The 26,877-nt window shown below is 59.3% G+C and overlaps 2 protein-coding genes across 4 annotated transcripts in view; both read left to right on the top strand.

The window, feature by feature from the left end:
- ARHGEF2 (Rho/Rac guanine nucleotide exchange factor 2) overlaps positions 1-15,125 on the top strand; it is a 132,016-nt gene extending 116,891 nt beyond the window's left edge. For 2 of the 3 annotated variants that reach the window (XM_034756413.1, XM_034756415.1), the window contains 18 exons: positions 566-695; positions 1,014-1,123; positions 1,598-1,744; positions 2,408-2,658; positions 3,318-3,443; positions 3,837-3,954; positions 4,675-4,932; positions 5,192-5,268; positions 6,279-6,448; positions 7,182-7,249; positions 7,450-7,641; positions 8,271-8,372; positions 9,368-9,429; positions 9,890-9,931; positions 10,261-10,311; positions 11,019-11,441; positions 12,422-12,584; positions 13,179-15,125. In XM_034756413.1, the coding sequence (XP_034612304.1) occupies positions 566-695; positions 1,014-1,123; positions 1,598-1,744; positions 2,408-2,658; positions 3,318-3,443; positions 3,837-3,954; positions 4,675-4,932; positions 5,192-5,268; positions 6,279-6,448; positions 7,182-7,249; positions 7,450-7,641; positions 8,271-8,372; positions 9,368-9,429; positions 9,890-9,931; positions 10,261-10,311; positions 11,019-11,441; positions 12,422-12,584; positions 13,179-13,264 (2,576 nt within the window). In that variant the 3' untranslated portion in view covers positions 13,265-15,125. The remainder of the gene's footprint in view (positions 1-565; positions 696-1,013; positions 1,124-1,597; positions 1,745-2,407; positions 2,659-3,317; positions 3,444-3,836; positions 3,955-4,674; positions 4,933-5,191; positions 5,269-6,278; positions 6,449-7,181; positions 7,250-7,449; positions 7,642-8,270; positions 8,373-9,367; positions 9,430-9,889; positions 9,932-10,260; positions 10,312-11,018; positions 11,442-12,421; positions 12,585-13,178) is intronic. The other variant, XM_034756414.1, reaches the window with a different exon arrangement.
- Positions 15,126-18,451: 3,326 nt separating this feature from the next.
- On the top strand, positions 18,452-24,936 carry LOC117869848 (tyrosine-protein kinase Fer-like). Its single transcript, XM_034756957.1, has 9 exons — positions 18,452-18,663; positions 19,567-19,695; positions 20,096-20,149; positions 22,641-22,759; positions 22,852-22,946; positions 23,342-23,465; positions 23,686-23,843; positions 24,259-24,381; positions 24,794-24,936. The coding sequence occupies exons 1-9, from the start codon at positions 18,463-18,465 to the stop codon at positions 24,934-24,936; spliced, it is 1,146 nt and encodes a 381-aa protein (XP_034612848.1). The 5' UTR covers positions 18,452-18,462.
- Positions 24,937-26,877: the final 1,941 nt, after the last annotated feature.

The raw sequence follows: 26,877 nt of genomic DNA, 5'->3' as shown, positions 1-26,877 counted from the left end.
AAAAGCCGGACATGTCCGGGAAAATCCGGACGTATGGTAACCCTACCTAACTCCCATGGGAGTTACCATTAAAAATCAGGGGCCTAACTCTCTGCGCCTCAGCCCCCCAGCTGTGCAGTGGGGATCCTGGCACAGGATAGATGCTCAGGCCCTATGGCGATAGGGGGCCAGATTAGCACTGTGGATGGATAGGGCAAAGCAGAGGCCTTGAGCTTGTGCGAAACGTTCTCTCTCTCTGGTTTTCCCCTCCCTCTCCCAGCCACCTGCTCCAAACCCTAGTCCCCACACTCTTCCCCGGAGCAGGGGAGCGCTCGCCCGCTGGGCATGGCTTCGGGGAACCACGGGTTGCACTGGACAGGGTTGCGTCCCTAGCACGGATGCTGCCCCCAAGTATTTCCTGCGGCGGATGTGTTGGCCGGGTCCTGCCCGGCGGGGACCCACGTGCTGTGGTCTGGTTCTCGATGCCTCAGTGAGACTCTTAACTGGTCAGGCCATGCCGGGGTGGGTTCGCCAGTGGGTCCCAGTGCCCCAGCTCACGGTGCCCGTTTGTTCCTTCTTTCTGCAGCGACCACAAGGGAGCGTCCCAACTCGGCCATCTACCCCGCCGAGAGCTTCCGCCAGACCCTGCTGGGCTCCCGCCGGGGGCGGCCCGCCCTGTCTCTCTCCAAAAGTGTCTCCACCACCAACATCGCAGGGTAAGCGCCGGGGCGAGCGGGGTCTGGTGGTTGGAGCACGAGACCAGGAATCAAGACTCCTGGGCTCTTTTCTCAGCTGTGAGCAGGGAGTGGGGTCTAGTGATCAGAGCAAGGGGGCTGGGAGGTAGGACTCCTGGGTTCCATTCCCAGCTTTGCCGTGGCTTTCCCCATCTGCCCGTCCCCTCCTAGTGCCTGGGTTCCCAGCTGTGGGAAATTGACTGTCTGGCTGGCACGGTGCGTGGCCAGGAGCTGCAGTGTTTTCGTTTCCTGTCCGGGGGGCTTTCTCTGACCCTGGATTCTCCCGCCGTCTCCCTCCAGGAACTTCAATGACGAGTCTCCTCTGGGTCTCCGGCGCATCCTATCCCAGTCCACCGACTCCCTCAACATGCGCAACCGGACGCTGTCGGTGGAGTCGCTGATCGACGAAGGTGCGAGCGCTCTGACGGGCTCTAGGCAGGGCACATCGGGGTGCCGCTCGAATCTGTCTCGGGTTGGGCAGTGACTAGAGATGGGCACCGCCTCACTGTTGGTGGGAGAGCTGAGGTGGCGGGCCTTGGCACTGCAGGGGCGGTGGGTTCTGAGCTATGCAACGGGGGGTCATTGGCGCTGGGGCAAAGGGGGCAACTTCCCCCTGGACTTCTCATAGGCCTTTATGCTTCTCTTCCTCCCCGCCCCCCTGCCTTCTCGGGGTATAATAGAACATAGCCCGTGATTCTGTCTGCTGGCACGATGCGTCACCTCCCCCCCAGTTCTGAAACGACACCCCCATGTGCTGGCGCCAGCAGGGCAGAGCCCGGTGCTGGGTGGGAGCATTGCCCTGCCCCCGCTCTCCTGTTCTGTGCACACACGCCCCCCTCCTGGGCCCGGGCTCCCCCCTGACTGGCCATTCTCCACCACCCCAGGGGCCGAAGTCATCTACAACCAGTTGATGAGCACCTTCGAGACGGACGAGCAGGACTTCGCGGCCGACTCCTGGAGCCTGGCGGTCGACAACAACTACCTGCAGCAGCACAAGAAGGAGGTGATGAAGCGCCAGGACGTCATCTACGGTGAGCCCTGGCCCCCTGCGCGCTGCTGGGACTCGGTTCCGCACCCTGCCCTGCCCGTTCCCGTCCCGGGAGCGCGGGGCTCCTCCCCATTCCCAGGCTCGGCAGCCCTGGTGGGTCAGGGCGTGGGCCTGGGACCCTTTATCTCCCTATCCTTGCTTGGGGAGGGGCCGAGCAGATGGCTGGTGCGCAGGCCAGGACTCCTGGGTTCTATTCTCACCTCCCCCTCTCCGTGCCTCGAAGGCGAGCGGCCCGCAGGGGATAAAGCCCCTGTCCCTGCCCCCAGGAGCTCACAATGCAGGGGCCTGATTCCCGCTTGCTTGCGATGTGGGCGCGAGACCCAGCCAAGCCGGGATGACGGTGATTTTAACCTCACCTTGGGCTCGGCTATGGGGCCGGGCGAGGATGGAGTCAGCCCCGTGGGTCGTTACATAGCAGCTGATTCACTGGGGCGTCCCAGCACCAGAACCAGGGAGCTGCGGGGTTGAGCGCACCAGTGCCCAGGGCTGGAGCTGAGGACCCAGGCTGCCCAGCCAGGGGCTGGGTCGGAGTCTGGTCCTCTGTGGGCACGTAGCACTGCCTTGGGGCGCCTGCCCCTGCCCCTAGGGGGCTGCCGTGGGGTCCCTGGCTCTGCCTCTCATCTTCCCGTCTCGCGCCCCTCCCCAGAGCTGATCCAGACCGAGATGCATCACGTCCGCACCTTGAAGATCATGACCAACATGTTCCGCAAGGGGATGCTGGAGGACCTGCAGATGGACCCGGCCCTGGTGCAGAGCGTGTTCCCCTGCGTGGACGAGCTGAGCGAGATCCACGACCGCTTCCTCATGCAGCTGCTGGAGCGGCGCAAGGAGTCGCTGGCCGCCGACAGCAACAAGAACTTCGTCATCCACCGCCTGGGGGACGTCTTGATCCAGCAGGTGGTGTAGGGCTGGGCGAAGGCCGGATGGGAGACACAGGGACATTGGAGCGGGGTGGGTGGGTCAGTAGGGGGCACTCTCCCCTCTGAGTCAGTGCAGACCACAATGCCCCAGCATGGCGCTAGGGGGCGCTGTGCTGCAGGGAGCGGGGTGGGGGGCTCAGCAGGGGGCGCTCTCCCCTCTGCGTCAGTGGGGTGACCGCTGTGCTGTAGCACAAGACTAGGGGGCACAGTGCTGCAGGGAATGTGTGGGTTTCCGCCAGGGGGTGCTGACTGCACTTCCCCAGCATGATGCTAGGGGGCGCTGTGCTGCCAGGCCCAGGGCGGGGACCCAGCAGGGGGCGCTGTGCTGCGATAACGAGCTCATGGCACAAGTCAGGTGTTAACTCCACTAATTAACATTCTGCCTCCCTAGCACCCCCTCCCTCCCCAGCAGTTCCCTCTGCTGGGGGCGGGGGGGAGAGATCAGTGCACATTCCCAGCTGTTGGTGTCACTGCACTGTGCAAGCAGCGGCCGGATCTCCTGCCCCCCAGAGGCGGCTGCAGTTCCGCGGTGGGGGAGGGAGAAGTGGGCCCTGTGTGTGCTGGTTCTCCCGGCTCTCTGCAGCAGCGCTCGGTGGCAATGCCTGATGATCTCTCTCCCCCCCCCCCCCCCCGCAGTTCTCCGGCCCCAGCGCCGAGCAGATGAAAAAGGCCTATACGGAGTTTTGCAGCCGGCACAACAAGGCCGTGAAGCTCTACAAGGAGCTGATCGCCCGGGACAAAAGGTTCCAGCAGTTCATACGGGTGAGTCCCTGCCCGGCCTCCATCCGGAGCCGCAGCGGGGTATAGACTGAGCGCAGGGTTGGCCCCACCTTGGCGAGCCGGGCTCCTGGAGCACCCAGGGGCCTGGCAGAGGTGTGAGGCTGGCGTGACTCTGACCTGGGGGGAGCTATTGACCGGAGCGGGTGCTGGGAGGGGTCAGGAGATCTGGCTTCTGTTCTCGGTTCTGCTGCTGACCATGGCCAAGTCCCTTCCCCTCTCTGTGCCTCAGTTTCCCCATCTGTGTAGAGGATCATGGAGCTTATCCTGTCTGTGGGGCAGTGTGCCGTTGACTGAGCAGTGACCTGAGGCCGGGGAACCCCTGGGCCGGGCTCTGAGCTGACATCTGATCCTTGTCCCCATCTCCCCTCCCAACAGAGGCTGACCCGCTCCTCAGTGCTGCGCCGGCACGGGGTGCAGGAGTGCATCCTGCTGGTCACCCAGAGGATCACCAAGTACCCCGTCCTCATCGACCGCATCCTGCAGAACTCCAAAGGTGAAGGGGCTCCTCGGAGGAGGGGCTGGGGGGATTCAGGGGCTTGGGCCAAGCTGGGGGCATGGGGCACCCCGGGCAGGCATAGAAGGGGGCTGCATGTCAGGATCAAGGGAGATGAGCAGAGCTGGGGCTGTGGGGCACCCTGGGCAGGCATAGAATGGGGCTGCAGGTCGGGATCGAGGGAGATGAGCAGAGCTGGGGCTGTGGGGAACCCAGGCCAGGCATAGAAGGGAATTGAGGGAGATGCGCAGAGCTGGGGGCGTGGGGAACCCAGGGTGGGAATGGGGATTGAGGGGCAGTAGCGGAGCTGGGGGCGGTGGGGAACCCAGGGTGGGAATAGAAGTGGATTGAGGGGGCTGCAGGTCAGGATCGAGGGACACGGGCAGAGCTGGGGGCGGTGGGGAACCCAGGGTGGGAATAGAAGTGGATTGAGGGGGCTGCAGGTCAGGATCGAGGGACACGGGCAGAGCTGGGGGCGGTGGGGAACCCAGGGTGGGAATAGAAGTGGATTGAGGGGGCTGCAGGTCAGGATCGAAGGACACGGGCAGAGCTGGGGGCATGGGGAACCCAGGGCGGGCATAGAAGGGGATTGGGGGGGCTGCAGGTCAGGATCAAGGGACATGGGCAGAGCTGGGGGCATGGGGAGTGCCCTGCATGCCTGGCTCAGCTACTGGGGAAGGAGCTGCCCTGACTCCTGGCGCTGTCCCCTCCCTTCCCCAGGGAACGAGGTGGATCAGCAGGACCTGAGCACGGCCCTGATACTGGTCAAGGACCTGATCTCGGCCATCGACCAGGAGGTGCACCAGTCCGAGAAGAACGCGCGGCTGCAGGAGATCTACGGGCGCGTGGACGGGCGGTCCAAGGCCCGGCTGGACTGGGAGGGCCACAGCGCCTCCTTCTGCAAAGACGAGTTGCTGCGCCGGAAGCTGGTGCACGACGGATGCCTGCTGTGGAAGACAGCGGCCGGGCGCTTCAAAGGTGCAGGCCGGGGTGGGGGAGTCCCTGGGGGAACCTGGCAGAGGCTCAGGCCCCCGCCCCCAGGCACATCCACATGGGCTTGATTTTCCCCGCCCCCCCCAAAACCCAGCCTGAAGCCACATCGCCTCCCAGGTGTGGCTGCTCCCCGGGGTGTCCCTGCCCAGCTCTCCGTTCCTTCTGCTGCCGGCGGAGGCTCCATCCCCCTCCCTTTGTGGCCAGGCTCACCTTGATGCCTTTGTGTCCTTCCTCTTGCTCACAGATGTCCTGGTGCTGCTGATGACCGACGTCCTCATTTTGCTCCAGGAGAAGGACCAGAAATTCACCTTCCCTGCCCTGGTGAGTGGCTGCTGGTCCCTCAGGCTTCTCATCCTCTGCCACAGGGCCGGCCAGAAACAGCTGGGCCTCCTGGCAAAAGGGCTGGCTTAGCTGGGGCTCAGGGCACACGGCTAGGTGTCAGGACTCCTGGGTCCCATCTTACCGCAGGAGAGCCCCTTGACGGAGCTCTGCCTCAGTTTCCCCAGCTGTAAACAAACCTGATGTGATCCTGACCCGCTCCCGCCAGGGGCCGTTGGGAGGGTGAATTCATTGGCATTGGGAGTATCTCCAGTGGTAGGCGCTGTGTGAGCGAAGCGTTGTGACCCGGCCTGGCTCGTAGCCCGGTGGTCTCTGCGTCTGCTCCGTTGCTCTCTGGGTCGCTCTTTTGCGGCTGTCGCTGTTGTTTATATGGCAGTGGAGAGGGGCCCATTGCACCGACCCAGCGAGAGTCAGTCCCTGCCCCAAAGCTACATGGAAAAGGCAAAGGCTGGGAGGGGAAACCGAGGCACGGCGGGGGTAGGGATTTGCCACCCAGCAGGTCAGCAGCAGAGTTGGGAACAGTCGATGTCCGGAGTCCCATCCGGTGCCTGACCCAATAAACGGGTTACTCTGGTAGATCTGGTGCGCCCGGCTTAGTAAACCGCGGCTCTGTCTGCCCTGCAGTCCGGGCAGACAGACCTGCCCGAGCTTTACCTGCATTAGCCTGGTGAAGACCAGCTGTGCCACCAGGACCCTGGGCACCTGCTCGCGTCGCGTCGTCTTAGCCTGCCCGTGTGCGTTGCCCCTCGGACGGTGCCGGCGTTACGGTAGTGTCCGGGAGCCCCAGTCCTGGACCGGGCCCCCGTTGGGCCAGGACACAGCAGAGTGCCCCAGAGTTTCCCATCTAAGTATAACAAGAGACAGGCCGGTGGAGATGGACAGACGGATGGGCTAGGAGATAAGAACTCTGCCAGTCCTCGCAGTCCTCTCTCTGCGTGAACCCCTGGGATTCCCCTTCGCCCCTCCTCATGGGCTGCCACTCCCTCCCGCAGGACAAGCCGGCGGTGATCTCCCTGCAGAACCTGATCGTCCGGGACATCGCCAACCAGGAGAAGGGCATGTTCCTGATCAGCGGCACCCCGCCGGAGATGTACGAGGTCCACGCCGCCTCCCGCGACGACCGCAACACCTGGATGAAGATCATCCAGCAAACCGTCCGCCTGTGAGTGCCCCCGCCCCACGGGAGGGGGAAAGGGAGGGACTCCGTCTGCCTCCGGTCCGGCACGGGCAGGATAAAAGCTTTACTACAGCTGCCGGCAATGGGAGCCGCTTCTCCAGCTCGAGCGTCAGAAGCTGGGGCTTTTAGCACTGAAAGTTCCAGGTTCTGGTTCCGCTGTTGGCCCAAGTGGGGCCGCCCCGGGCGGGGCTTGTGTTCTGGGGGAGCCTCCCTGCACTGGGGAAGGGGGTGAGCAGTATGGGAGGGGCAGGGAGGTGTCAAAGGTATGGGGTGGGGGGTGCCTGGGACCTCTGGGAGGTTGTAGGGGAGCGGATGAGCTATCAAACTGGTACTGGGTGGCCAGGGGGTGACCAACGTGAGCAGCCAGTGGAGGGGTGAAGATGGCATCAGAGGGAAGGGGGGGGAGGGGAGGGGCAGCCATCCACGTGGGCTGGGTGCCTATGGAGGGGGCACTGCTGGGGTGGATCTGTGGAGCATCTGGCTGGGCGGACGGAGCCAGCTCTGATTCCCTGCTCTCAGGGAGAGGGCTGCGAGCTGGACCGGGCACGAAGGGCGTCTGTCCCTGATGGCCCAGGGGGGAGAGCGACAGTGACCTCCCCCAGGGGCGAGGGTGGAGCTCAGGCCCTCAGCGTCTGGGTGGTGCTTTGGGATCTGCAGTCGGGGGAAGGGGCTGTGGGGTCTGGGGATTTCTAGCCCTGACGCGGCCGATCTGCTCTAGGTGCCCCAGTCGCCAGGATTTCCCCCTGATCGAGACTGAGAGCGAGGCCACCCTGCGCAAGCTGAAAGGTAGGGGGTCGCCCTGCCCCCGCAGTGACTACCCCCCCTCCCTCTCCCCGTGTGTCCCTGGCAGTCACTGGCCCTTGTGTCCCCTCCCAGCAGTCCCTGCCAGTGAGCCCTGGCCCAGCAGTAACCTCAACCCCACCCCCTGGCCCAGGCTGCCCCGCCAGCCCCCGTCATTCATCCCCCTCCCTTTCCGTCTCCCCCAGACCAGATGGCGCAGCGGGACCAGGAGATCACGGAGCTGCTGGAGGAGAAGGTGGAGCTGTTCGCGGAAATGCTCAGCCTGCAGAGCGGCTGCGAGGACCCCCCAGCCTGCCCGACCCCCCGCACCCTTTTCCGGGCCGAGTCTTTGGACGGGCCCCGCGGAGAGAAGCTGCTCCACAAAGCCATCCGCGAAGGTACCCGATGCCACGGGACTAAACACCCCCTGCTCTCAAAGTGCCCTTCCTCCTGCAGGGCCGGCCTGCCGGATCAGACCCCGGGCCCATCTAGCCCGGTATCTGGTCTCACACATTGACAGCAGCAGCTGCTTCCGAGCCAGGGGCAAGGGCTCCCTCTAGTGGACAGTTGTGGGATAACCTGCCCCCCAATGGGTCTCCTCCAAACCTCTAATAAGGATGAGTTTTAAGGCCCAAAGCAGGCAGATTTCCCCTTCCCAGTGTTCATCTCTTGTCAGGGGGAGAACAGCCAGTGCTAAGAGGGAGAGACCGGTCAGAACTTGCAGTCTGTATAGACCAGACAGACACAGGGTGGGAAAGAGGCATTTGTATTCATTCCCCATTTTACGGATGGGGAAACTGAGGCACAGAGCCCGGCAGTGACATGCCCACAGTCACGCAGGGAGTCAGTGACAGCTCTGGGAATTGAACCCAGGTGTCCTGAGTCCTGGTTTAGTGCCCATCCTTTCTCTATACACCCCCAGCCCCATTGCTAGCAGACCCCAGGGCTGCAGAAGGATTCACGGTACAGAAAGATAGGGACTATCAGTGTCTTGCCGGCACTAGCTCACCAGGCGTTTCTCCCCCAGTGGAGTGTTTGAAGGATCTCTTCGTGGGAGCCGTGAGGGACCGAGACCAGAACCACCCTGCTGATCCCGACGGCGGCTCCGGCACCGGCTCTGACACCCCGAGTACGAACTGAGACCTACCTTCTGATTCCTCCCCTCCCTGTCGGGGGCGCCGCGTGGCGCAGTCTCGTTGCAGGGCCCGATGCTGCCTGCGTAGACCCCGGAGCTGATCAGTGTTTTCTATTTGTGCCAGCTCCTTTTCTACTGGGTGTATCTTGCAAGATAGGAGAAGCCTGTAGAGAGAGGGACGGGAATGATTCACGGGGCTGGGAAAACCTGCTTTGCAGCGAGACGCTTCAGGAGCTGCCCCTGCTCTTTGGAGGAAGCAAAATAGATGGAGGGCGACTGGGTCCTATCCCAGGACCACCTCCAGGGGGAGGCGATTTGTGAGGGGGGAGGGGTGTCTAACCCAGCGACCGAAGGCAGAACGAGAGCCGATGGGTGGGAGCTGAAGGCAGACCTAGCTAGGAATGAAGTGCAGATTCTTAAGTGCAGGTCGTTAACCATTGGAACTCCATGCCTAGGGACGTGGGGGATTCTACACCCCTGGGACCGTGGCTACACTAGAAAGGCTCAGCGGTATAGCTGTGCTGGAGAGCTCCACTGGCCAACTCTCCTAGTGGGGTTGCAGCAAAAAGCGTACCCCAGTTCTCCGGGCAGGTTTTTTGTACTGTAGTGACTTTGTCTACACATGGGTCTGTTGCTGGCTCCGCTCTGGGTCGGGGATCGCACCTGGGACCGACAGCTCGGCCAGCAAAACCTGCAGTAGACAAGGCCTTAGGCTTTACATCTCTTCCTGAAAGTGCCTTTCCAGCCCCGCCAGACGCGGCCGTTGCTGGGTGAGGTTCTCGGGCGTGCAGGAGGTCAGATTGGCTGATCACAACGGTCCCTTCGGGCCTTGGAGCCTTTGACCCCTACGGAGGTGCTACCTAGCACAAGCCACTAAAATTAGATGTCGCAAGGGCCGGGCGCCTCCTGTGTCGCTGACCCGCAGGCGGATTTCAGCCCTGGAAGGGGCTAGCGTGGCCTGTCTCATCTGCTCACTCTTCCCTCCGCAGATGGCGAGACCAGCAGCCTCAACGGCTCCCTGGAGTTCTGCAGGGCCGACTCCGACCAGCGGGTAAGTCCCTTTCTACCCCGGCAGGGAGCCAGTCCCAGTGGGGACGCCACGGCAGGGTCTGACAGCCAGCGCCGGGGGAAGCCACGTTCCATTCCTGGTGCTGCCTGAGCCACGTGGCCCTGCTGTGCCTCGGTTTCCCCATCTGTAAAACAGGGATGGCACGCTCTGTCCTGGGAAACGTGTGCGGGGGTCTGTTATGCTCAGTTTAGGCCTGTCTGTAGAGCCCTTGGCTGGCACATTACGGTCACTGCCTCCATCCACACTGACACACCAGGGACTGAACCGGCGACCTCCAGGCCTAAAAGCAGGAGCTGCTACAGCTTGAGCTACAGAGCCAGCCTCCGTGGCTTGGGGTGTAACAGATTTGTCACATGGGGGGGCCTGTAATACACACACTTTAGGGGTACCGGCTGGCTGTGGGGGGCTTCACATGGCTAATCTCTGCCTTCTCTCTCTGTAGGATGGGAATGGTAACCAGCTGCAGCAGAAGGTACCCCATGAGGTAGGGGGGCTGGCGGCCTCTGGATGGGGGTGGGATTTATACAGCTGGAGGGAAGGGGTCAATAGGAGAGGGGCGTCCTGGCTCTGCCCCCTGTGCTGAGTGTGGGGATTAGGAGGCAGTGTGGCCTAGTGGCTAGAGCCCTGGGTTCTATTCCCAACTCTGCCAGTAGCCTGCTGGGCCAGTCACTTGCCCTCTCTGTGCCTCAGTTTCCCCATCTGTAGAATGGGGATAATGATACTGCGCTCCTTTCTAAAGCCCCTTGAGATCTACGGCTAGAAAGAGCTGTTGATTTATTATTTACATGGATTTATTGCTCTCTTCCCTCCCAGGAGGTGATTCACCGGCTTGTGGCACTCTACGCCCTCCTCCATGGCCTGCAGGTCTGTACCATCAAACCTCCCTCCCATCCCACGTGCCCCCTGGCTGGGGGAACCCCGAGCTTTGCTCCCCACCAGCTGTAGAGCAAGGTTTCGGTTCCCCTTGGTGGGTGAGGTGGGATCCGTCCTGGTGTGGAGCTGAAGCATGTCCCTATGGGTGGGGGTGGGGTTCCCCTATTGCTGCCTAGGGTTTGTCATTGGGGCGGAGGGAGTCACAGAACATTGATGTAGTATGGAGGGACGGGGTAGGGGGACCCCTGGGGCAGGGGGTGAGGTGGAGGGAGAGTCCTGGGGAGAGGGCTCTGAGATGGGGGTAGGAGAATCCCTGTGTGGAGGGCACAGAGCGGGGGTTGGGGTGGGGGGCATGGAGCCCATGCAAACAGGGAGGCATTCCTGGGCCAAGGGGTGCAGAGCTCGGCGCAGGGGATGGGGTAGGAGAAGTCCCCAGCGGGGAGGAGGCCCAGAGCCCAGGTGAAGGGGACTGGAGGGAGGAGCACGGGGCCTGGGGACAGGGGCACAGCTGTCCCTGTGGGGCAGAGTACAGGGCTGCCACCGGTACGAAATGAGCGCTAGAGACAAGCGTTTGGTGGCCGGGGAGTTGCCGGAGCCGGGATCCCAGCCTAGGGGTCGCCCCTGCCCTGCCTGGGGCCTGTACGTCCGGCTGAGTGTGGGACCGTGACAGCCCCGGTGACACCCTCTCCCCTCCCCAGGCCGCCGTGGTTCAGCAGGACACCATCCTGGAGCTGCATCTCTACGACGGGGGCGGCCGGCAGGAGAAGCTGTCGCGCGCCAACTCCCGCAAGGGGGGGCTGGGGGACACGGCCGTGGCCAAGGCCCCGGAGAAGCAGGCCACGGAGCTGGCGCTGCTGCAAAGGCAGCACACCCTGCTCCAGGAGGAGCTGAGCCGGTGCCGCCAGCTGTGCCAGGAGAAGGTGCAGGAGGCCGGGGCGCTGGAGGCGCGGCTGCGGGAGAGCGAGCAGGAGCGGGCCCGGCTGGAGCGCGAGGCGGAGGAGGCCCGCAGGCAGGTGGCCGCCGGCGCTGCCGAGGCGGTGTGGGTCCGGAAGGGGGCGGAGCCTCGGAGGCGGAGCCTGCCCGCGGGGGACGCCCTGTATCTCAGCTTCACCCCGCCCCAGGTATGGTTACCCACGATGCACGGCGGCGCCTGGGGCGGGGAAGCATTGCGAACCCACTGCTCGAGGGCTGCCAGCCGGGCTGGGGGTCGGGGGCACGGCAGGGAGCCCCTCAGTCACCAGTTCGACTCCTGACTGGGTCGGGAGTAACCCAGCCTCACCAGCCATGACGCTGGGCGTGAAACGCGTTTGCTGGGTCTCAGCTCCGTGGGCAGCAGACGGGTGGCACAAACTGGTCCCTGGCAGGGCGTCGCCCTGCTGGGTTGACCAATGGGACCTGCTGTCCCCAGGGCTCTTGACCCGAGCCAAGGAATTCACACGCCGCCCTTCCCAGCCCTCTTGCCCCCATGCTGGAAAGGGGAGGCGGCCAGGAGCCTTCTCTGGGGTTTCCCTCTGCTGGAGAGTCGGCACCTGCCCCCAGCACAAGGCACCTCTGGTTCCTGGCGCCCACGGTCAGTCTGTGCGGTGTCCCACACAGCGAGTGCAGGAGCAGGATGTAAAAAACCCTGGGTGCAGTTTGATTTGGGGCTGGAAAAAAATCTCACTCCCTAAAAAAAATAAAATCCCACAACCCCATCGTACCAGCTTCTTAGCCCCCCCAACCAGGGCTGCATCGCCCCCCGCGCCATCCCCTCCAGATCCTAGGCAGGGTCCCTCCCCTCGGGAGCCCGTGGCGCAAGGATCCCGTCTTTTGGCACAAAACCCTTGGAGTCCTTGGTCCTCCCCGTTCCTCGATCGGCCCTGCTGTCCTGCCCGTGATCAACGGGACTTCGTTTGAAGGGGGTGGGGCTGGAAGCCACGCCCATGCCGTGTGGCGCTCTGTCCCCCTCTAGTGGTGTCTGGGCCACACACCCATGTCAAGGAGGTGGCCCAGCCTTGGCTCTCCTAGGTCAGCCATTAATTCCTGCATTCGATCCCCGATGACGCCCCCAGGACCACGGCGTTGCATTCACACGAGTCCTCTTCCCCCCCTCCCCCCGTAGCAGAGCCGAGGGAGCAACCACGGGAACCTATTGCCAAGCGACCGTGCCTTAGGCGACTGCGGCGACGGCCCCGCCCAGCTGCAGGAGGGCGATGAGGACTTTGAGGCGCTGTCTGAGGACGAGGGCGTGGCCAGCCATCCGTCTCCGCCTCCCAGCCCTCGAGGTCAGTGTGGTGCGTGTGGCGATGTCACCCCCAGCCGTTGCCACAGCCAGCACCCTTCGCTCCAGGGCAGGGGTTTGCGCGCTCGGTGCAGGAGGCGCTGGGTTTGATCCTGCCCCTGGCGTGCGTATTTCGTCCCTGTGCAAATTAGCAGGAGCTTTGGGGCTTCAGGGTAGTGAGATTGCATAGGGTCCGACATGGAAATGGGCGAATGAGATGGTGGGGGGACGGGACTTGTCCTGCCCTGGGCAGTCTCTGGTGTCCCTAAGCATTACAATGCAACACCCAATTCCCCGGCCCTTCTCCAGAATGGTGCGTCTGGGAGTCAGGACTCCTGGGTTCTGTTCCCAGCCCTGGGCAGGGAGCTGATTTAGTGGCTCAAGCAGGAGGGGCTGGGAGTCAGGAGTCCTGGGATCTGAGTAACCTTGGCCAAGTCCTCCCCCTGCTTGTGCCTCAGTTTCCTTGTCTGTACAATATGGGTGAATGATGCTGCGCCCCTCGTGCAGACTTGGTGCTCTGGGAAGGGGGTGTTAGTCCATGAATTAATGGACATCTTGGTACATGAACTCATCAGTTGGGGTGTTTGGTTCCTTGCAGATTTTACGAGGATGCAGGACATTCCCGAGGAGGTGGAGAGCAGCCAGGAGGTGAAGGACGGAGAGGGCGGTTCCTTGGACAGTTAGAGAGGGGCCCGACCCCCCCCCTACTCGTCCGCCCACCCATTGCTAAGGGGTTGACGCTGCTGAGACAGATTTTCCTGGCCAAAAGAGGGAAGAGACCCTGGGAAAAACTGCACCGAATACAAACCAAATTGTGGAGGGGGAGCAGGACCACGGCCCGGTTCCCGAGCTGCTCCAGGACATTGGGCTCATGGGATGTTTTTTAACTCTTTGATCCACAGCTCCTTTTTTATTCCTTCCCCTGGGGAGGGGACGGCCGGTTTGCCGTGGCTTCCCAAGCCGATTAATTTATTTATTTTGTTTGTTGGGGCGGGAGGGACCGGAAGGGTTCAGATTATTTGCCGGCCCTTGGCTGGGAGCCGATCAGACCTTGGGAGGAAGCCACAGGTGTCTGATATTCAGGGCAAACGTTAATTTCCCCCGGCTGGTTCGGTCAGACGCCAGCCGGATGAGTCCTCCCGTCTGGGTCCATTCTCCGTGACGTTGCACGAAGCTCACACTAGATGTGCCTGTGCGAAAACACACGCAAGCCAACACTATAGGGGCACCCTGGCAGGTTGGGGTGAAGGATTTAACCCTTCCGCTGGAGTGCCCAACAGCAATATCTGGAAGATCCAGCAGTCAAAAGGGATGTTCTGCTGGGAAGTCCAGCACTGAATTGGTTAATTATGCAAGATGTCGTTCACCCCAGTTGACTCGGAGTCGCCATTGAGCCAGGACAAGTGCGAGCCACTCTGGGGAGGAGCCCGCATGGTGTGTAACATAAGGGAGGGAGCAAGGAACAGACCTCCCGCTGTAGCCTGCTCTGTTTTCAATGATCTCCAACGGCTGCCGGGCAGCATCCCTTAAAGATACAGCGAATGGCCCCAAATAGCATCTCCGGGTATTTATAAGCGGTGGTTCTACTGGCCCTTTAAAAGAAACAATTAAACCTAAAAGAGGCTCTCAAATGTGATGTTTAAAGGGAGGATGGCGTGCGCGAGTTGGAAATGAGGGCGATCTCATCAGGGTTCAGCCCTCTCCCAGATTTTTTTGGGGCGAGGGGACACTGTTCCCTGTCCTGGGACTTCCCCTCCCGCCCCCTGAAAAACAGCTGAGCGCAAACATCCCCCAAATCCCAAGGCCTCCCAGACGTTGCCCCCTGCCTGCCGACGTGTGAATGGCAATTGGGGTTGGGGGCTGCCGGTGCGGTGGGGATGGAAGAGGGGGAGCGTACGTAGCCTTGGCTACATTGTTTGCTCCACAAAGGGATCTGGGGTGTGTCAGAGGGCAGCAGAAAAGCGGGTGGTGGGATCTTTGTACCAAAGCTGGAGTTCTTCGTAATTAAATAAAATACATAAAAAAAGTGTGGTGGGGAACAGTTTGGGGCTCTGTTTTTTCCCAGGGGGATGATTGACTTTGGGGTGTTGCCATTTTCCGGGGAGTCCTCAACGGAGCCCTCCCTTAAAGGAGTCTGATGGACAGACCATCAGCCCCCTGAAAAAATGCGGCCTCGTTACATTTCATTTTGGGGTGACTCCAAAATCAATTTGCAGATGCACTAGGAACCACCGCAACATCTTGGCCTTTGTGTTTAAAATATTCAGCTGATCTGCTCCTGCTGGCTGGATCTTAGGAGGAAAACAGGGATTGGGGCATGTTGAAATAGTCCCGCAAGGTTTGAGGTTTTTAGAAAGTCTGACCACAGAAAATCTTCTTTTTTTTAAAACGTCTGCTGGCCAATAAAACCTATTAATAGAAGATGTTGCTGCAAGGGAGGAATTTTTTTTTTAATTAACGCCAAAAAGAGTTTCAATTGGTTTATTGTTTCCTGTTGATTTAACTGTACAAAAAAAAAAAAGATAATTAAAAAATCAACCCCCGGCGTGTGTGTGCTGGATTTACTCGAGTCAAACGATCTGCCCAAAAGAAACTTCTCCTGAATTTTTAACGGGTGTCTTGGTTGCTGTCAAGATTCAGGAGGCTGGTGGGGTTGCCAGCTACAGCCCTGCAAAGAGGAGTCTCCAACGAGTTCATCGGCCGGTGGAAACTGGACGTGTGCTTTTCAGTCGTTGCTGTATGTGTCAGCCCGGCCAGTGGCTCAGCGGGGGTACGCTCTGCAATCAGTGATGACCAGGGCGGTGCCAGAGGGTGTGCTATAGGGCACGGGGGAAGGAGGGGGCACTCTGGGTCAGTGCTGACCCCAATGCCTCTCTCCACTGCTCTGCTGCAGGGGGTCAGCCTGGACTCACGCCAGTGTGGCCCCAGGGGGTGCTGTGCTGCAGGGAGCGAGTCTGGGCTGACCCCCGTGTGGCACTAGGGAGCGCTGTGCTGCAGGGAGCGGTGTCTGAGAAGCAGGCCCCTACTGACTGGAGTGGAGTGGAGTGGACGGGTTCTCTAGAGTCCAGTGTACAGGCTGGCACTGTAATTGGGGTGGGGCTGGGGGTGAGATTTGGGGATGAAAAGTCCAAACTGCAGGCGGTTTGTATTGAATGTAAGATGTTTCCGGTTTAATTTGTGGGTGTGTTTGGCGGTGCAGCTCCTAGGGTTTTCCATAGACGTTTTTTTGTCTTTTAAGCCGGAAGCGCCCACAGCGTCCCCTTGTCTGCCCCGTGCTACTCAGACACTCAAAGCCTGTCCCATAACGTTGCTGGGAGGGGCCAACGTGCATCTTCGTCGCATGAGACACCCCGGGGCCTCCTTCTGGAGGCTGGGGCATTCGCACAGGGCCTTCTGCACGGGTACCACTTTGCAGCTCTGACATCATCTCCCAGCAGGGGACTGGACTGATCAGCTGGTCGGGGGGCAGAGTCCAGCGAGGCTGTTGGACACAGAGCAACCCTGGGGGAGCCAGCCGCTGTCTGCCCCGTGGAATCCAGGAAGAATCGGCTCACCCGCTAATGCAGTGATTTGCTTTGGTGCCCTGGGCCACCCCTGCATGGCTCTTGGTCTCCCCCCGAGTGGCTAGCCCACGGATGGGTCAGCTACAGGCTGGGAGGCAGGTGCGATCCTGCTCCATGCTCCAGGGGGCCAGTCCCCGCAGGCCGCCCTGCCACACGGGGTTGATCCTCTTCACTCCCCACCGGCAGCTGAAGTCAGCCCCCGGTCTCTGTTTTGGGGTCTGATCCCTGTTCCAAGAGCAAACTCTTTGTGCGTTTGTGACGACAGAGGCCGGGGGAAGGAGATTTTTTGTAATGTAAAACTTTCCACCCGCCAGAGAGACTCCGCCGCCCGTCGGTGCAGGAGCTGGGCTCTTTGAAGCACGATTCCTGGCGCTCCGGCGGCTAATGCCGGTAGCAGACCACCCGGGGCTAGAGTGGAGGGGGAAAGGGGATAGGAGCGCTAATAGGTCGTGGAGCCAAAAGGCTTATGGAGGGACGGGGAGGGAGCTTGGGAAAAGAACCAGATGTTGCTGAAGTATAAACAGCGAGCAGCGTGGTCTGTGTCCATGTCTTTTGCCTCCCTTGCAGTTTATCTGGATGACAGCCGAGACAAGGGCCCTACTGCGCGAGGGGCTGCAGCGACCGCGGGCCTGAGAGCCAATCCCTGCCCTGCAGAACTTGCCATAGACATGAAGACAGACAATGGCTGGGAGAGAGGCCAGTTAGTCTCCCCGCTTCATAGGCTGGGAGGCCAAGAGAGACTAAGGCCAGAGCAATCTGGCCTTAATCTCTAGCAAACCCGACTAGAAAGAGAGGGGAAGGAGCCAAGCCTAGGGAAGGGTCAATACACCAACAGCCGGTATCAACTGGGAAAAGTAAAGCAGGTCGGGTCTCTACAGCCATACCCTTCTCTGGGGGGCTGGGAGACGACCGATTGGCTCTGGTTCTTGTTGGGAGACTTGTCTGAAGCCCCTTTGCACGGCCAGAACCATGGAAAGTGGGCCTAAATTCCCTTTAAACTCACTCTAAGGCCCCCTGGCACAGCCTGAGCGGTGGAAAGGGGCCTTGCATAACTGAGAATCAGGCCCTATTGTCTTTAAATGCATAGAATTGTATATTGACGTGATGTCGCTTTAACAAAGGGCCTGTGTCATGTGACTATTTCCCGGCGTTAACGCCATCAAACGGGGTCCGCTCTACGAGGCTGCCCCCTCCAACGTGCTCTGTTCAATGCCAGATCCCCGATGCTGACCTGCCTTCCTTTAGGACATCTCCCCCCACCCCCCCCAGCTTCTATCTTCTTCCTTCAGCCTCGGGCTGTTGGACGCTCACCGTTTTCCGGCCTGGCTTTACACGCCCGAACCAGCGGAGCCAGCACTCCCTTTGTGGGGGTGTAACTCTGAGCACGTCTCTAACGTACACATTCCTCCCAGGGTCTGGCTGGTCTCACGTGACTGCTGATGTCATAATACCCCATTGTCCCCCTGGACAGGCTCCCCGGAGGGTGGCCGGGTAGCAGGTTCCCATGCTGGGTTACATGGGCCTACGCGTGCCCGGTGCTGCGTGGATTGAAGAATGAGCTGCCCCTCGTGCCAGAAATACGCGTGGGGCTGCACTTATGACCGGCTGCGCCCCATCAGACCCATCCGGGTATAGTGCGACAATGCAGAGAAAGGGGGAGGCAGGCCCCATCGAAGTGTGTCCCTTATATACCCCATAGGAACCCATAAGTGATCCAGGGGGAGGCTTAGCTGCTGGTTACAGGTCAGGGGGTGTTGCTGGTCCCTGAGGCAGAGCCCATTAGGGAGCTTTAGCTCAAGTTATGGAACCTGGTGCTCTGCTGGTCACCGGTTCAAGCCCTGGTGTTGGGCTGGGAGGAATTCCCATGATCCGGTGACGTTGCAGTTAACCACGGGGAACGGCTGCTGCTCCAGATTCAGTGTGTAGCAGCAGGGATGGAAAGTTGGTCCCTGCTGTGGGCTTCACCGTAGCCGCTGCATGAGATGAGTTTTTGCAGGTCTCAGTCCACTTAATACAACAGCATTCGCATCCCAAATGACCCACTCTGTCCATTGGCACGGCCTGGCCCCTGCGTGGGAGTGTCCGGGTGGGGGTGACGGTCCCGGAGCGTCCTGCTGGGGAGGTGGGCGCTGCAGGGTAGGATTGAGACATGCTGGCAGGGGGCAGCGCATGGTGTGGAGAGGGCTGCCCTGGTCTGCGGCCTCCCTAACCCCTCTCCCAGGCAGGAAGTTCTTAAAAGGCTGGGCCCGATGGATGCCCTGTGAGCATCTAACCCTAGATTCTCTCCTGTTCTCTCACAACCACAAGCTGCCCCCTCCGATGCCGCTGGTGCCAGTGGCCCAGAGGCCCCTTGGCCAGCAGGACTGGTACCACGGCTCGCTCCCCAGACAGGAGGCTCAAGCGTTGCTGACCAGCGAGGGGGATTTCTTGGTCCGCGCAAGCCAGGGGAGGCCAGGAGCCCATGTCCTGTCCGCGCTGGCCGGAGGACAGTGCAGGCATTTCATCATCCAGTGCCGGAAGGTGAGGAGCTCGGTGGGGAGGGGACGTGATGGTGAGCCCTGCAGGCCATGCATGCCAACCCGCCGAAGGGTTATTCACCTCGGGGGAGTGGCTACAGCTGGCATCCAGTCCCCAGGAGTGCTGCCTGGCCAGTGAGGACGCACGGACGTTGGCTGTCACATGGTAGCCTGGTGGGACGAGCGTTCTCATGCTTGCTCTTGTAGTTGAATTGATCTCTCTGGATCAAGCCGCTTAGTTCTGTGGCCATCCCTCCAGCGCTCGCTGGCTGGACTTGCAGCGCCAAAGAGGAACAGGCTTGGGCTTCTATTTCCAGCTGAGACTGTGGGCCAGTCACTAGCCCTCTTTGTGCCTCAGTTTCCCCAGCTGTAAAATGGCGATGCTGATTTGCTGGCTTCATCGTGCGGCCAGCGCTCTGCAAAGGGGGCCTTCGTATAAAGGAAAATCGGGCTCCAAATCTTTAGAGCATAGAATAAAGCCCGCTATGCAAATGTAGGGTTTTGTAATAAATCAGTGTCCACCTGGGACTTTCCAGCCGTTACTGCTCAGAAGTGCACAGCAGCAGTGGGGCTGGAATTCAGAGCCTCCTGGTCCAGAAACACGGCCCCTTGCTATGGGAGAATCCCCACTGGCTGGGAGCAGTATAGGGCCTGTAATGCGCACACTGGAGTTCTGATTCATTCCAGCAGAGGGCAGTGCGCTCTCTTTCTCTCTCTTACTTAAGGCAGCTGATTTCCTGTTCCCTCCCATGGTTTTTAAAATTTGGGGACCCCCCTGAGGGGGACCCATCCAACCTGGCCGCTACACTCCCCTTGTCAATCCGCAGCAATGGCAGCTTCTGTGCCAATCAGCTGATTTCCCCCCTCCACCCCCGCTCACTCTGTACTGATCTGGGCTCTTCTGCAGGGCAGGTACCAGTTTGAGCCTGGAGGGGTGGGGGCACCCACCATCCCCTCGCTCATCCACCACCATCTGCAATCACGCCAGGTGCTCACCACGAAGTGTCCGTTCCTCCTGCGGAACCCGGTCGCCAAGGTATGCCCGCGGCGCTGCTGCATGCCCGGGACCCCCAGCCGGGCGAGGGTGTGGGGTATGGCAGAGATCCAGTCGGGGCTTGCACTGGGGGACGGGGCAGTAACAAGGGGTTAACCTCTGCTCCACGCCCCCCCTTGGTGGGCATGGGGCCCCCATGGGTAAGGTTATAAGAGTGGATGTGAAAAACAGCTTGGATGGAAAATTTTGGGCCGGCCCCAGAGTCAGGCCCATTTCTCTGTGTTTGCTCCAACCCTTGTCAGCCCCCATTGTCCCCCGGGGCCCGATCCCCTCCCCACAGTCAACGAGGGAACTTTGCCCCGGAGCAGCATCAGCTCCACCACGCAAGCGATCAGTGCTATTGTCTCCAGCCCTTATTGTCCGGTGCCTTGTTCTTTTGTAGGCCAAGTGGGACCTGAGCCATGAAGATGTGGTGCTGGGGGAGCTGCTGGGCAGCGTAAGTGACTCCGTTCTCGGCTGTTAGCCATGTACTGCTCCGCACAGGAAGCCTGGTGAGCAAGCTGCCAGTCAGGACACCAGGGCGCTGTTCCTACCTGTGCCACTTCCTGCCTGCCTGGCCTTGGGCGAGTCACCGCCCCTCTCTGTGCCTCTACTATATAAATGAGCATCAGGCCCACCATCCCCCTGGGGAGAGCAGTGTGTGCATCCCACACCGTGCTGCGGCAAAAATGAAATTCAGCGAAGGCAGGTGCAAAGTTCTAGATGTAGGGAGGAAAAACCAAAGGCACAACTTCAAAAAAAAAAAAGGGGGGGGGGGAATAACTGGCGCGGCGGTCGTCTTGCTGAAAAGGAGCTGGGGGGTCTAGTGGATAAATACGAGTCAGCAATGTGACGCAGTTGGGGAAAAGGTTAACATCATTCTGGGGTGTATCAACAGCAGTGTTGTATGTAAGACACGGAAGGTCATTCTCCCCCTCTACTTGGTATTGGTGAGGTCTCAGCTGGAGTCCTGTGTCCAGTTCTGGGTCTCGCACTTCAGGAAAGATGTGGACAAATTGGAGAAAGTCCAGAGGAGAGCAGCAAAACTGAAAAGTCGATCTATGAGGAAAGGTTAATAAAACTGGGTATGTCTAGTCTTGAGGAAAAAAAGACTGTCTTCAAATATCTTCAGGGTGTTATGAAGAGGACGGGGATGAATTGTTCTCCTTGGCCGCTGAAGAAGCAGTGGGCTCCATTTGCAGCAAGGGAGATTTAGGTTAGATGTTAGGAAAAGCTTTCCAACTCTCAGGGGAACGGATTTAAAGGATTAGAAAACATGATCTACGAGGGAAAACTGAAAAAAATGGGTTTGTTTCGTCTGGAGAAGACTGAGGGGGGATGTGACTACAGTCTTCAAGGACATAGAAGGTTGTTATAAAGAAGAGGGTGGTAAATTGTTTTCCTTAACCACTGAGGACAGGACAAGAAGAAACAGGCTTAAATTGCAGCAAGAGAGATTTTTCAGAGTAGTTAAGCACTAGAACAAATTAGCCAGGGAGGTTGTGGAATCTCCATCACTGGAGGTTTTGAAGAGCAGGTTAGACAAACACCGGTCAGGGATGGTCTAGATAATACTTAGCCCTGCCTCAGTGCAGGGGATTGGACTAGGCAGAGGACCTCTCAAGGTTCCTTCCAGCCTGACATTTCTATGCTCTAGAGGGAGCTATAAATGTATCTTCTCGTTGTCTCTGCCGTATCTAGTAACATACGGACAAAATCCTTTTAAAAGTTACACCTCTCTGTGGTGCTTGTATCTGCCTCAGGCATTCACTTCCTAGTCCCTTTTGTTAGCTCCGTCCTCAGCACTGAGATAATGACACTAACCACAGGGCAACATGAATATTTCATACAGCAGCTGCCATCCCGTCTTTGTCCCGTGTTATGAAATAGGGATCTGATGGTTTCGTGCTGCTGCGTGCCATAAAAGGCTCTCGGAGCAATGATGAGGGGCGGTGGATCTAGGGGGTTGGAGAGTGGCCAGGAGTATAATACGCCTTGCTAAGGGAAGGGGAGGGAAGGATAATGGTGGGAAGGGTCTGTGGTGTCTGTCATGTCACGGCCCTGGGCGAGTCAGCAGCAGTGGGACATCTGGATCATACATCATAATCCCTAGTTCTTATCTAGCACATTTCATCATTAGAGCGCCAAGCACTTGGCAAAGGAAGCGGGTACCATTATTCCCATTTTGCAGATGGGGAAACTGAGACATGGAGAGGGAAAGTGACTTGCCCAAGGTCACCCTAGTGGCAGAGCTTGGAATAGCACCCGGATCCTCCCGACTCCCAGTCCAGTGCTCTATCCGCTAGGCCACACAGCCGCTGAGCAGTAAGATTTGTTGTTCGGTGCTGTGATTGGCATCTGAGGTGCAGCCCTGGCGTCACTGGGAGCTCAGTGGCCTCTGCGAAATGAGCTGGCGGGTGTCAGGATGATGTCTGCAGGACAGGGGTTGGCAGCGCAAAAGCTCAGCCGTGCTGTGGGCCCCGCTTCACTTGCAGCCTCAAAAGAGAAAGCAAAGCGACGTGCCCAGATACCAAGGTGATGGGCTCTGTCTAGGAACCTGCAGAGAACAGAAGGACTGAATGGGCCAAACTCTCCTTTCATCCCCAGAGGGGAATCCTTCCCAGCAAGGGCACATTGGCAGCGGGTCGGTGTGGCAGGGAGGCCCAGGATAGAAAGCACTCCAGCCTTCAGAGCTCACAGGCTGAAACCCTGACATAGTTTGAGGGGAAGAAATTGGGTGCACAGCCCCTTTAAATTTCTAAGCACTCCGTCCATGGGTGGAGACAGCTGCCCTTTTGTTCTGGGAGTGGCGGCAGCATGCTGCCAAGTGAGGGGGTGCACACGCTGTGCTCTCTCTATGGAGAGGCTGGGTCTGATTTCCCTTTGGCATGTAATGCCTTGCTCTGCTGCCTGATCACTCCCCCCAACTGCTGTTTCTCCATCCCCAGGGGAATTTCGGGGAGGTGTATAGCGGCCGCCTGTCATACGACAACACCCCCGTGGCTGTGAAAACCTGCAGGGAGCCCCTGGCCCCGGAGACCAAGCACAAGTTCCTCATGGAAGCCAGGTCAGCCAGCAATGGGGTCTGACGGACCAATGGGCAACGGTCCCGCCCTGTTGGCTCCGTGGCTCATCCCTCTGCTCCTTCCTGTTTCTAAGGATCGTGAGGCGCTACAGCCACCCGAACGTCGTCCGGATTATTGGCGTCTGTGCCCGGAAACAGCCTGTCTTCATCGTCATGGAGCTGGTGTCCGGTGAGCAGGAGAACTCTCCGCCTAACAGCATGCTCTGCGGGTCCGCCTGTGACCCCAATGCACCTGGCCTCCTGGGTGCAATGTCAGGCCTGCTGCAACAGGGTTGGGAATGTCACCACCTAGTGGTCGCAGCCTGAAGTGCAAGCCTGCCCTGTTTCCTGTGAAAACAACAAGGAGTCTGGTGGCACCTTAAAGACTAACAGATATATTTGGGCATAAGCTTTCGTGAGTAAAAACCTCACTTCTTCGGATGCACCTGGTTCCTGTGCAAAACCAAGCGAAAGGGGCGTTTGAGTTTCACTGCAGATTGAAATCCAGCCCTAGCTGGGGAGTTGGCGCGAGGGGCCTGGATCATCCGGGTCTTTTGTTTTCGTTCTCTCTCTCCCCCCACCTAGGTGGGGATTTCTTATCGTTCCTCCGCTCCGAGGGGAGCCGGCTCTGGGTTCAAGACCTCATCCACTTTGCAGTTCAGGCAGCAGCAGGGATGGCCTATCTGGAGAGCAACGGTTGCATCCACAGGTATGGGTGAGCCCCCCTTGCGGCACGGAGAATTGCACCCGCTGGGAGGCTAAAGTGACACCCCGGGCACCCAGAGGGTTAACAATTGCCCCGAAGAGTGAACAAAGTCCAGCAGTAAGTTTCCGTGTCCAGCTCCCCTGCTGGCCAGTCCTGCATGCTGCATCCAGGGAGTATCCAGCCAGCGCCCGGCTGCGTCTAGCCCTTCGGCCTCTCCCCGCAGGGACCTGGCGGCCAGGAACTGCCTGGTGGGGGAAGGCAACGTGCTGAAGATCAGCGACTTCGGCATGTCGCGGCAGGAGGCCAACGGCGTCTACGCCTCCCGGGGAGGAATGAAGCACATTCCCATCAAGTGGACGGCGCCAGAGGCTCTGAGATACGGTCAGGGGCGCGGGAACAGCTCGCTCCTCGCTGGGCTTTTACAGCGGTCGGAGCAGGAGGAAGGGGTCTGGGGCAGGGGAGGCTGGTCAAGGCCAACAGCATGCCCCCTACTGGGGTTTGAAGGGACTGGAGCAGTTTTTCTCCTGAGTTTGTCTGGTATCACAGGGAGGCTGCTCTGGTGCAGAGCGCGCTGATCCGCCCTCCGCGGTGTGACCTCACTGGTGAAGGCAGGATCCCAGGCAGATCTGGAAGTCCCGGTACTTTGCTCATTCAGGACGACACCACTGGTGTGTCCTGTGTTCTGGGGACGCGTCAGTGGCTACCCTAACCTCACGGGTAACCCTGCCGATCGCGTGACAAAGGGCTACGGGATCAGGCCCCCTTCACTAATGTCCCCTGTGTGGGTTGATGGCAGGCCGGTACTCGACGGAGAGCGACGTCTGGAGCTACGGGGTCCTGCTGTGGGAGATCTTCAGCCTGGGGGCCGCCCCGTACCCCGGCATGTCGAACCAGCAGGTGGTGAGCCAGGTGGAGCGAGGCAAGTAGCATGAGCTGGCGTGTATCACAGCACGGGTCCTGGACAAGGGGCACATCCCTGAGCTAAGGGGGGGCGGGGGTGGCCATGTGCTTAAGGCTCAAGAGGCCAGGTTCAGTATCTGGTTCTGATGCAGTACAGACAATCCTAGAGTCATAGACTTCAAGGTCAGAAGGGACCATTATGATCATCTAGTCTGACCTCCTGAACAACGCAGGCCACAGAATCTCACCCACCCACTCCTTTATCAAACCCCTGACCTATGTCTGAGCTATTGACGTCCTCAAATCAGGGTTTAAAGACTTCAAGGTGCAGAGAATCATAACGTACCTCCTGCCCTAGTCCCCAGCCCCCCGCAGAGCTACCGCCCCCCTCCCCCCGTGCTGTGTGTCTCCAGCCTCTCTTGCCTTGGCAGGTTTCCGCATGCGAGCTCCTCCGTGCTGCCCGGTGGAAGTTTACGACGTGATGCTGAGGTGCTGGGAAGCCAGTCCCAGCCTGCGCCCCAAGTTCAGTGCCATCCATCAGGAGATGACGCAGCTCCACTGGAACTCTGAGTGACCACGGGCCTCCACGTCCCCTTTGTAATATGTATCCACCCTCCTCGCCCCGAAATAATCTATATAAAGCCTCTCAATGCCTTTGCTCCAGGCCTTCCCCCCTGGCCCTTCATCTCGATACTTGGAGCTTGGTTCCTAGACGGGCTGGTGGTTTGAACCCACTTTAAATATTTCCGTTACATGCCGCCGTTAACCAATCAGGGCTCCTCTGCCAAATGATTGGCTGCGGCGAAGGTCAAAATGATTCCCCCCCTGAGCCGGTTGGACAGGCTAGGCACCAACTCGGCTTCCCGATCGGCTCATCAGTGAGGAACGTTGGTGATTTTTCTTGTCCTGAACTTCAGATGTGGTCTCCACTTCTGAAGGCGAGTTTAAACCCACAAGGGCTGAGCAATCCAGGCATGCGGCACAGAGCGCTCCCTGCGCAGCCGATGGAGGTGGTAATGCGACAACGTTTGGGCCAGTCCAGGCCTGGGCCCTGCTTCGTTGTCTTCCGTGAAGTCCTGGTCACTGCTGCTCTGGTCTGGGTTTGGCCTGTGGATTGAATGGTTCTGTGAACATCGGACTCCAGCGTGGGTTCATCTCCATGAACGAGGCCCCGACCTCACTCCCGAGGCCCCGACCCCACTCCCAAGGCCCTGCCCTCGCTCCGCCCCCTCCCCAGAGGCTCCGCCTTCACTCCGCCTCTTCCCGCCCTGGCTCTAACCCCTCCCCCGAGGTCCCTGCTCGCTGCTCTCCACCCTCCCCCAAGTGCCTTTCCCAGCCACCAAACAGCAGATCATCGGTGCCTCCAAACAGCTGTGACTGATGGGTGCTGAGCACCCACTATTTTTTTTTCCATGGGTGCTTGAGTCCTGGAGCCCCCATGGAGATGGTGCCTATGGGTCCAAGGGCCGTCTAGCCAAGTGTCCGGTCTCTGGCATTGGCCAGCTCCAGCCGCTTCAGAGAAAAGTACAAGAACCCTGCCGTAGGAATAACCTTCCCCTGCAGAAATCTCCTCTTTTCCCACAGTAATTAGAGGTTGGTTTATGCGCTGACACAAAAAGGTTTATTGCCCTTCCAATCTCTTGATGATTAGTATGAGCGATAATACCTCTGTATGGTCTCATTAGCCGTATAAATCACAGACATGCAGGGCTGGAAGCCATCTCCACAGGTCAGCGAGTCCATCCCCACGCTCTGTGGCAGGATTAAATATACCTAGGCCATCTGGCTTCCTCTTCTGAATCCTGCTAACCGCTTGACCTCAACGATCCGTTGTGACAATGAGTCCCGCTTAACAGTGTGATACATGGAAAAAACACACGGCTTCGTATCGGTTTTTGAATCTTATCGGGAACACCTAATCCAAATCCTTCCCCCCACAATGGTGGGAATGTTTGGCTCTGAACGGGCTAATCTCTTGTCAAGATCCACCTTCTCATCTGGCAATGATAAGGGGCTGGGTGATCGTAAAATCATAGGCGTGGTCTATACTACGACTTTAATTCGGATTTAGCAGCCTTAATTCGAATTAACCCTGCACCTGTCCACACAACGACGCCATTTAATTCGAAATAAAGGGCTCTTTAAATCGATTGCTGTACTCCACCCCGACGAGCGGAGTAGCGCCAAAATCGATTTTAGCACTTCGAATTAGGGTTAGTGTGACCACAATTCGATGGTATTGGCCTCCGGGAGCTATCCCACAGTGCACCATTGTGACCGCTCTGGACAGCAATCTGAACTCGGATGCACTGGCCAGGTAGACAGGAAAAGCCCCGGGAATATTTGAATTTCATTTCCTGTTTGCCCAGCGTGGAGAGCACAGGTGACCACAGAGAGTTCATCAGCACAGGTAACCATGCAGGCCGATAATCAAAAAAGAGCACCAGCATGGACCGTACGGGAGGTACTGGATCTGATCGCTATATGGGGAGAGGATTCAGTGCTAGCAGAACTT

Source organism: Trachemys scripta, chromosome 24 (assembly GCF_013100865.1).
Source record: "Trachemys scripta elegans isolate TJP31775 chromosome 24, CAS_Tse_1.0, whole genome shotgun sequence".
Lineage (NCBI taxonomy): Eukaryota > Metazoa > Chordata > Testudines > Emydidae > Trachemys > Trachemys scripta.
The sequence above is the reverse complement of the archived record's forward strand: the minus strand, read 5'-3'. Positions and strand labels throughout refer to the sequence as shown.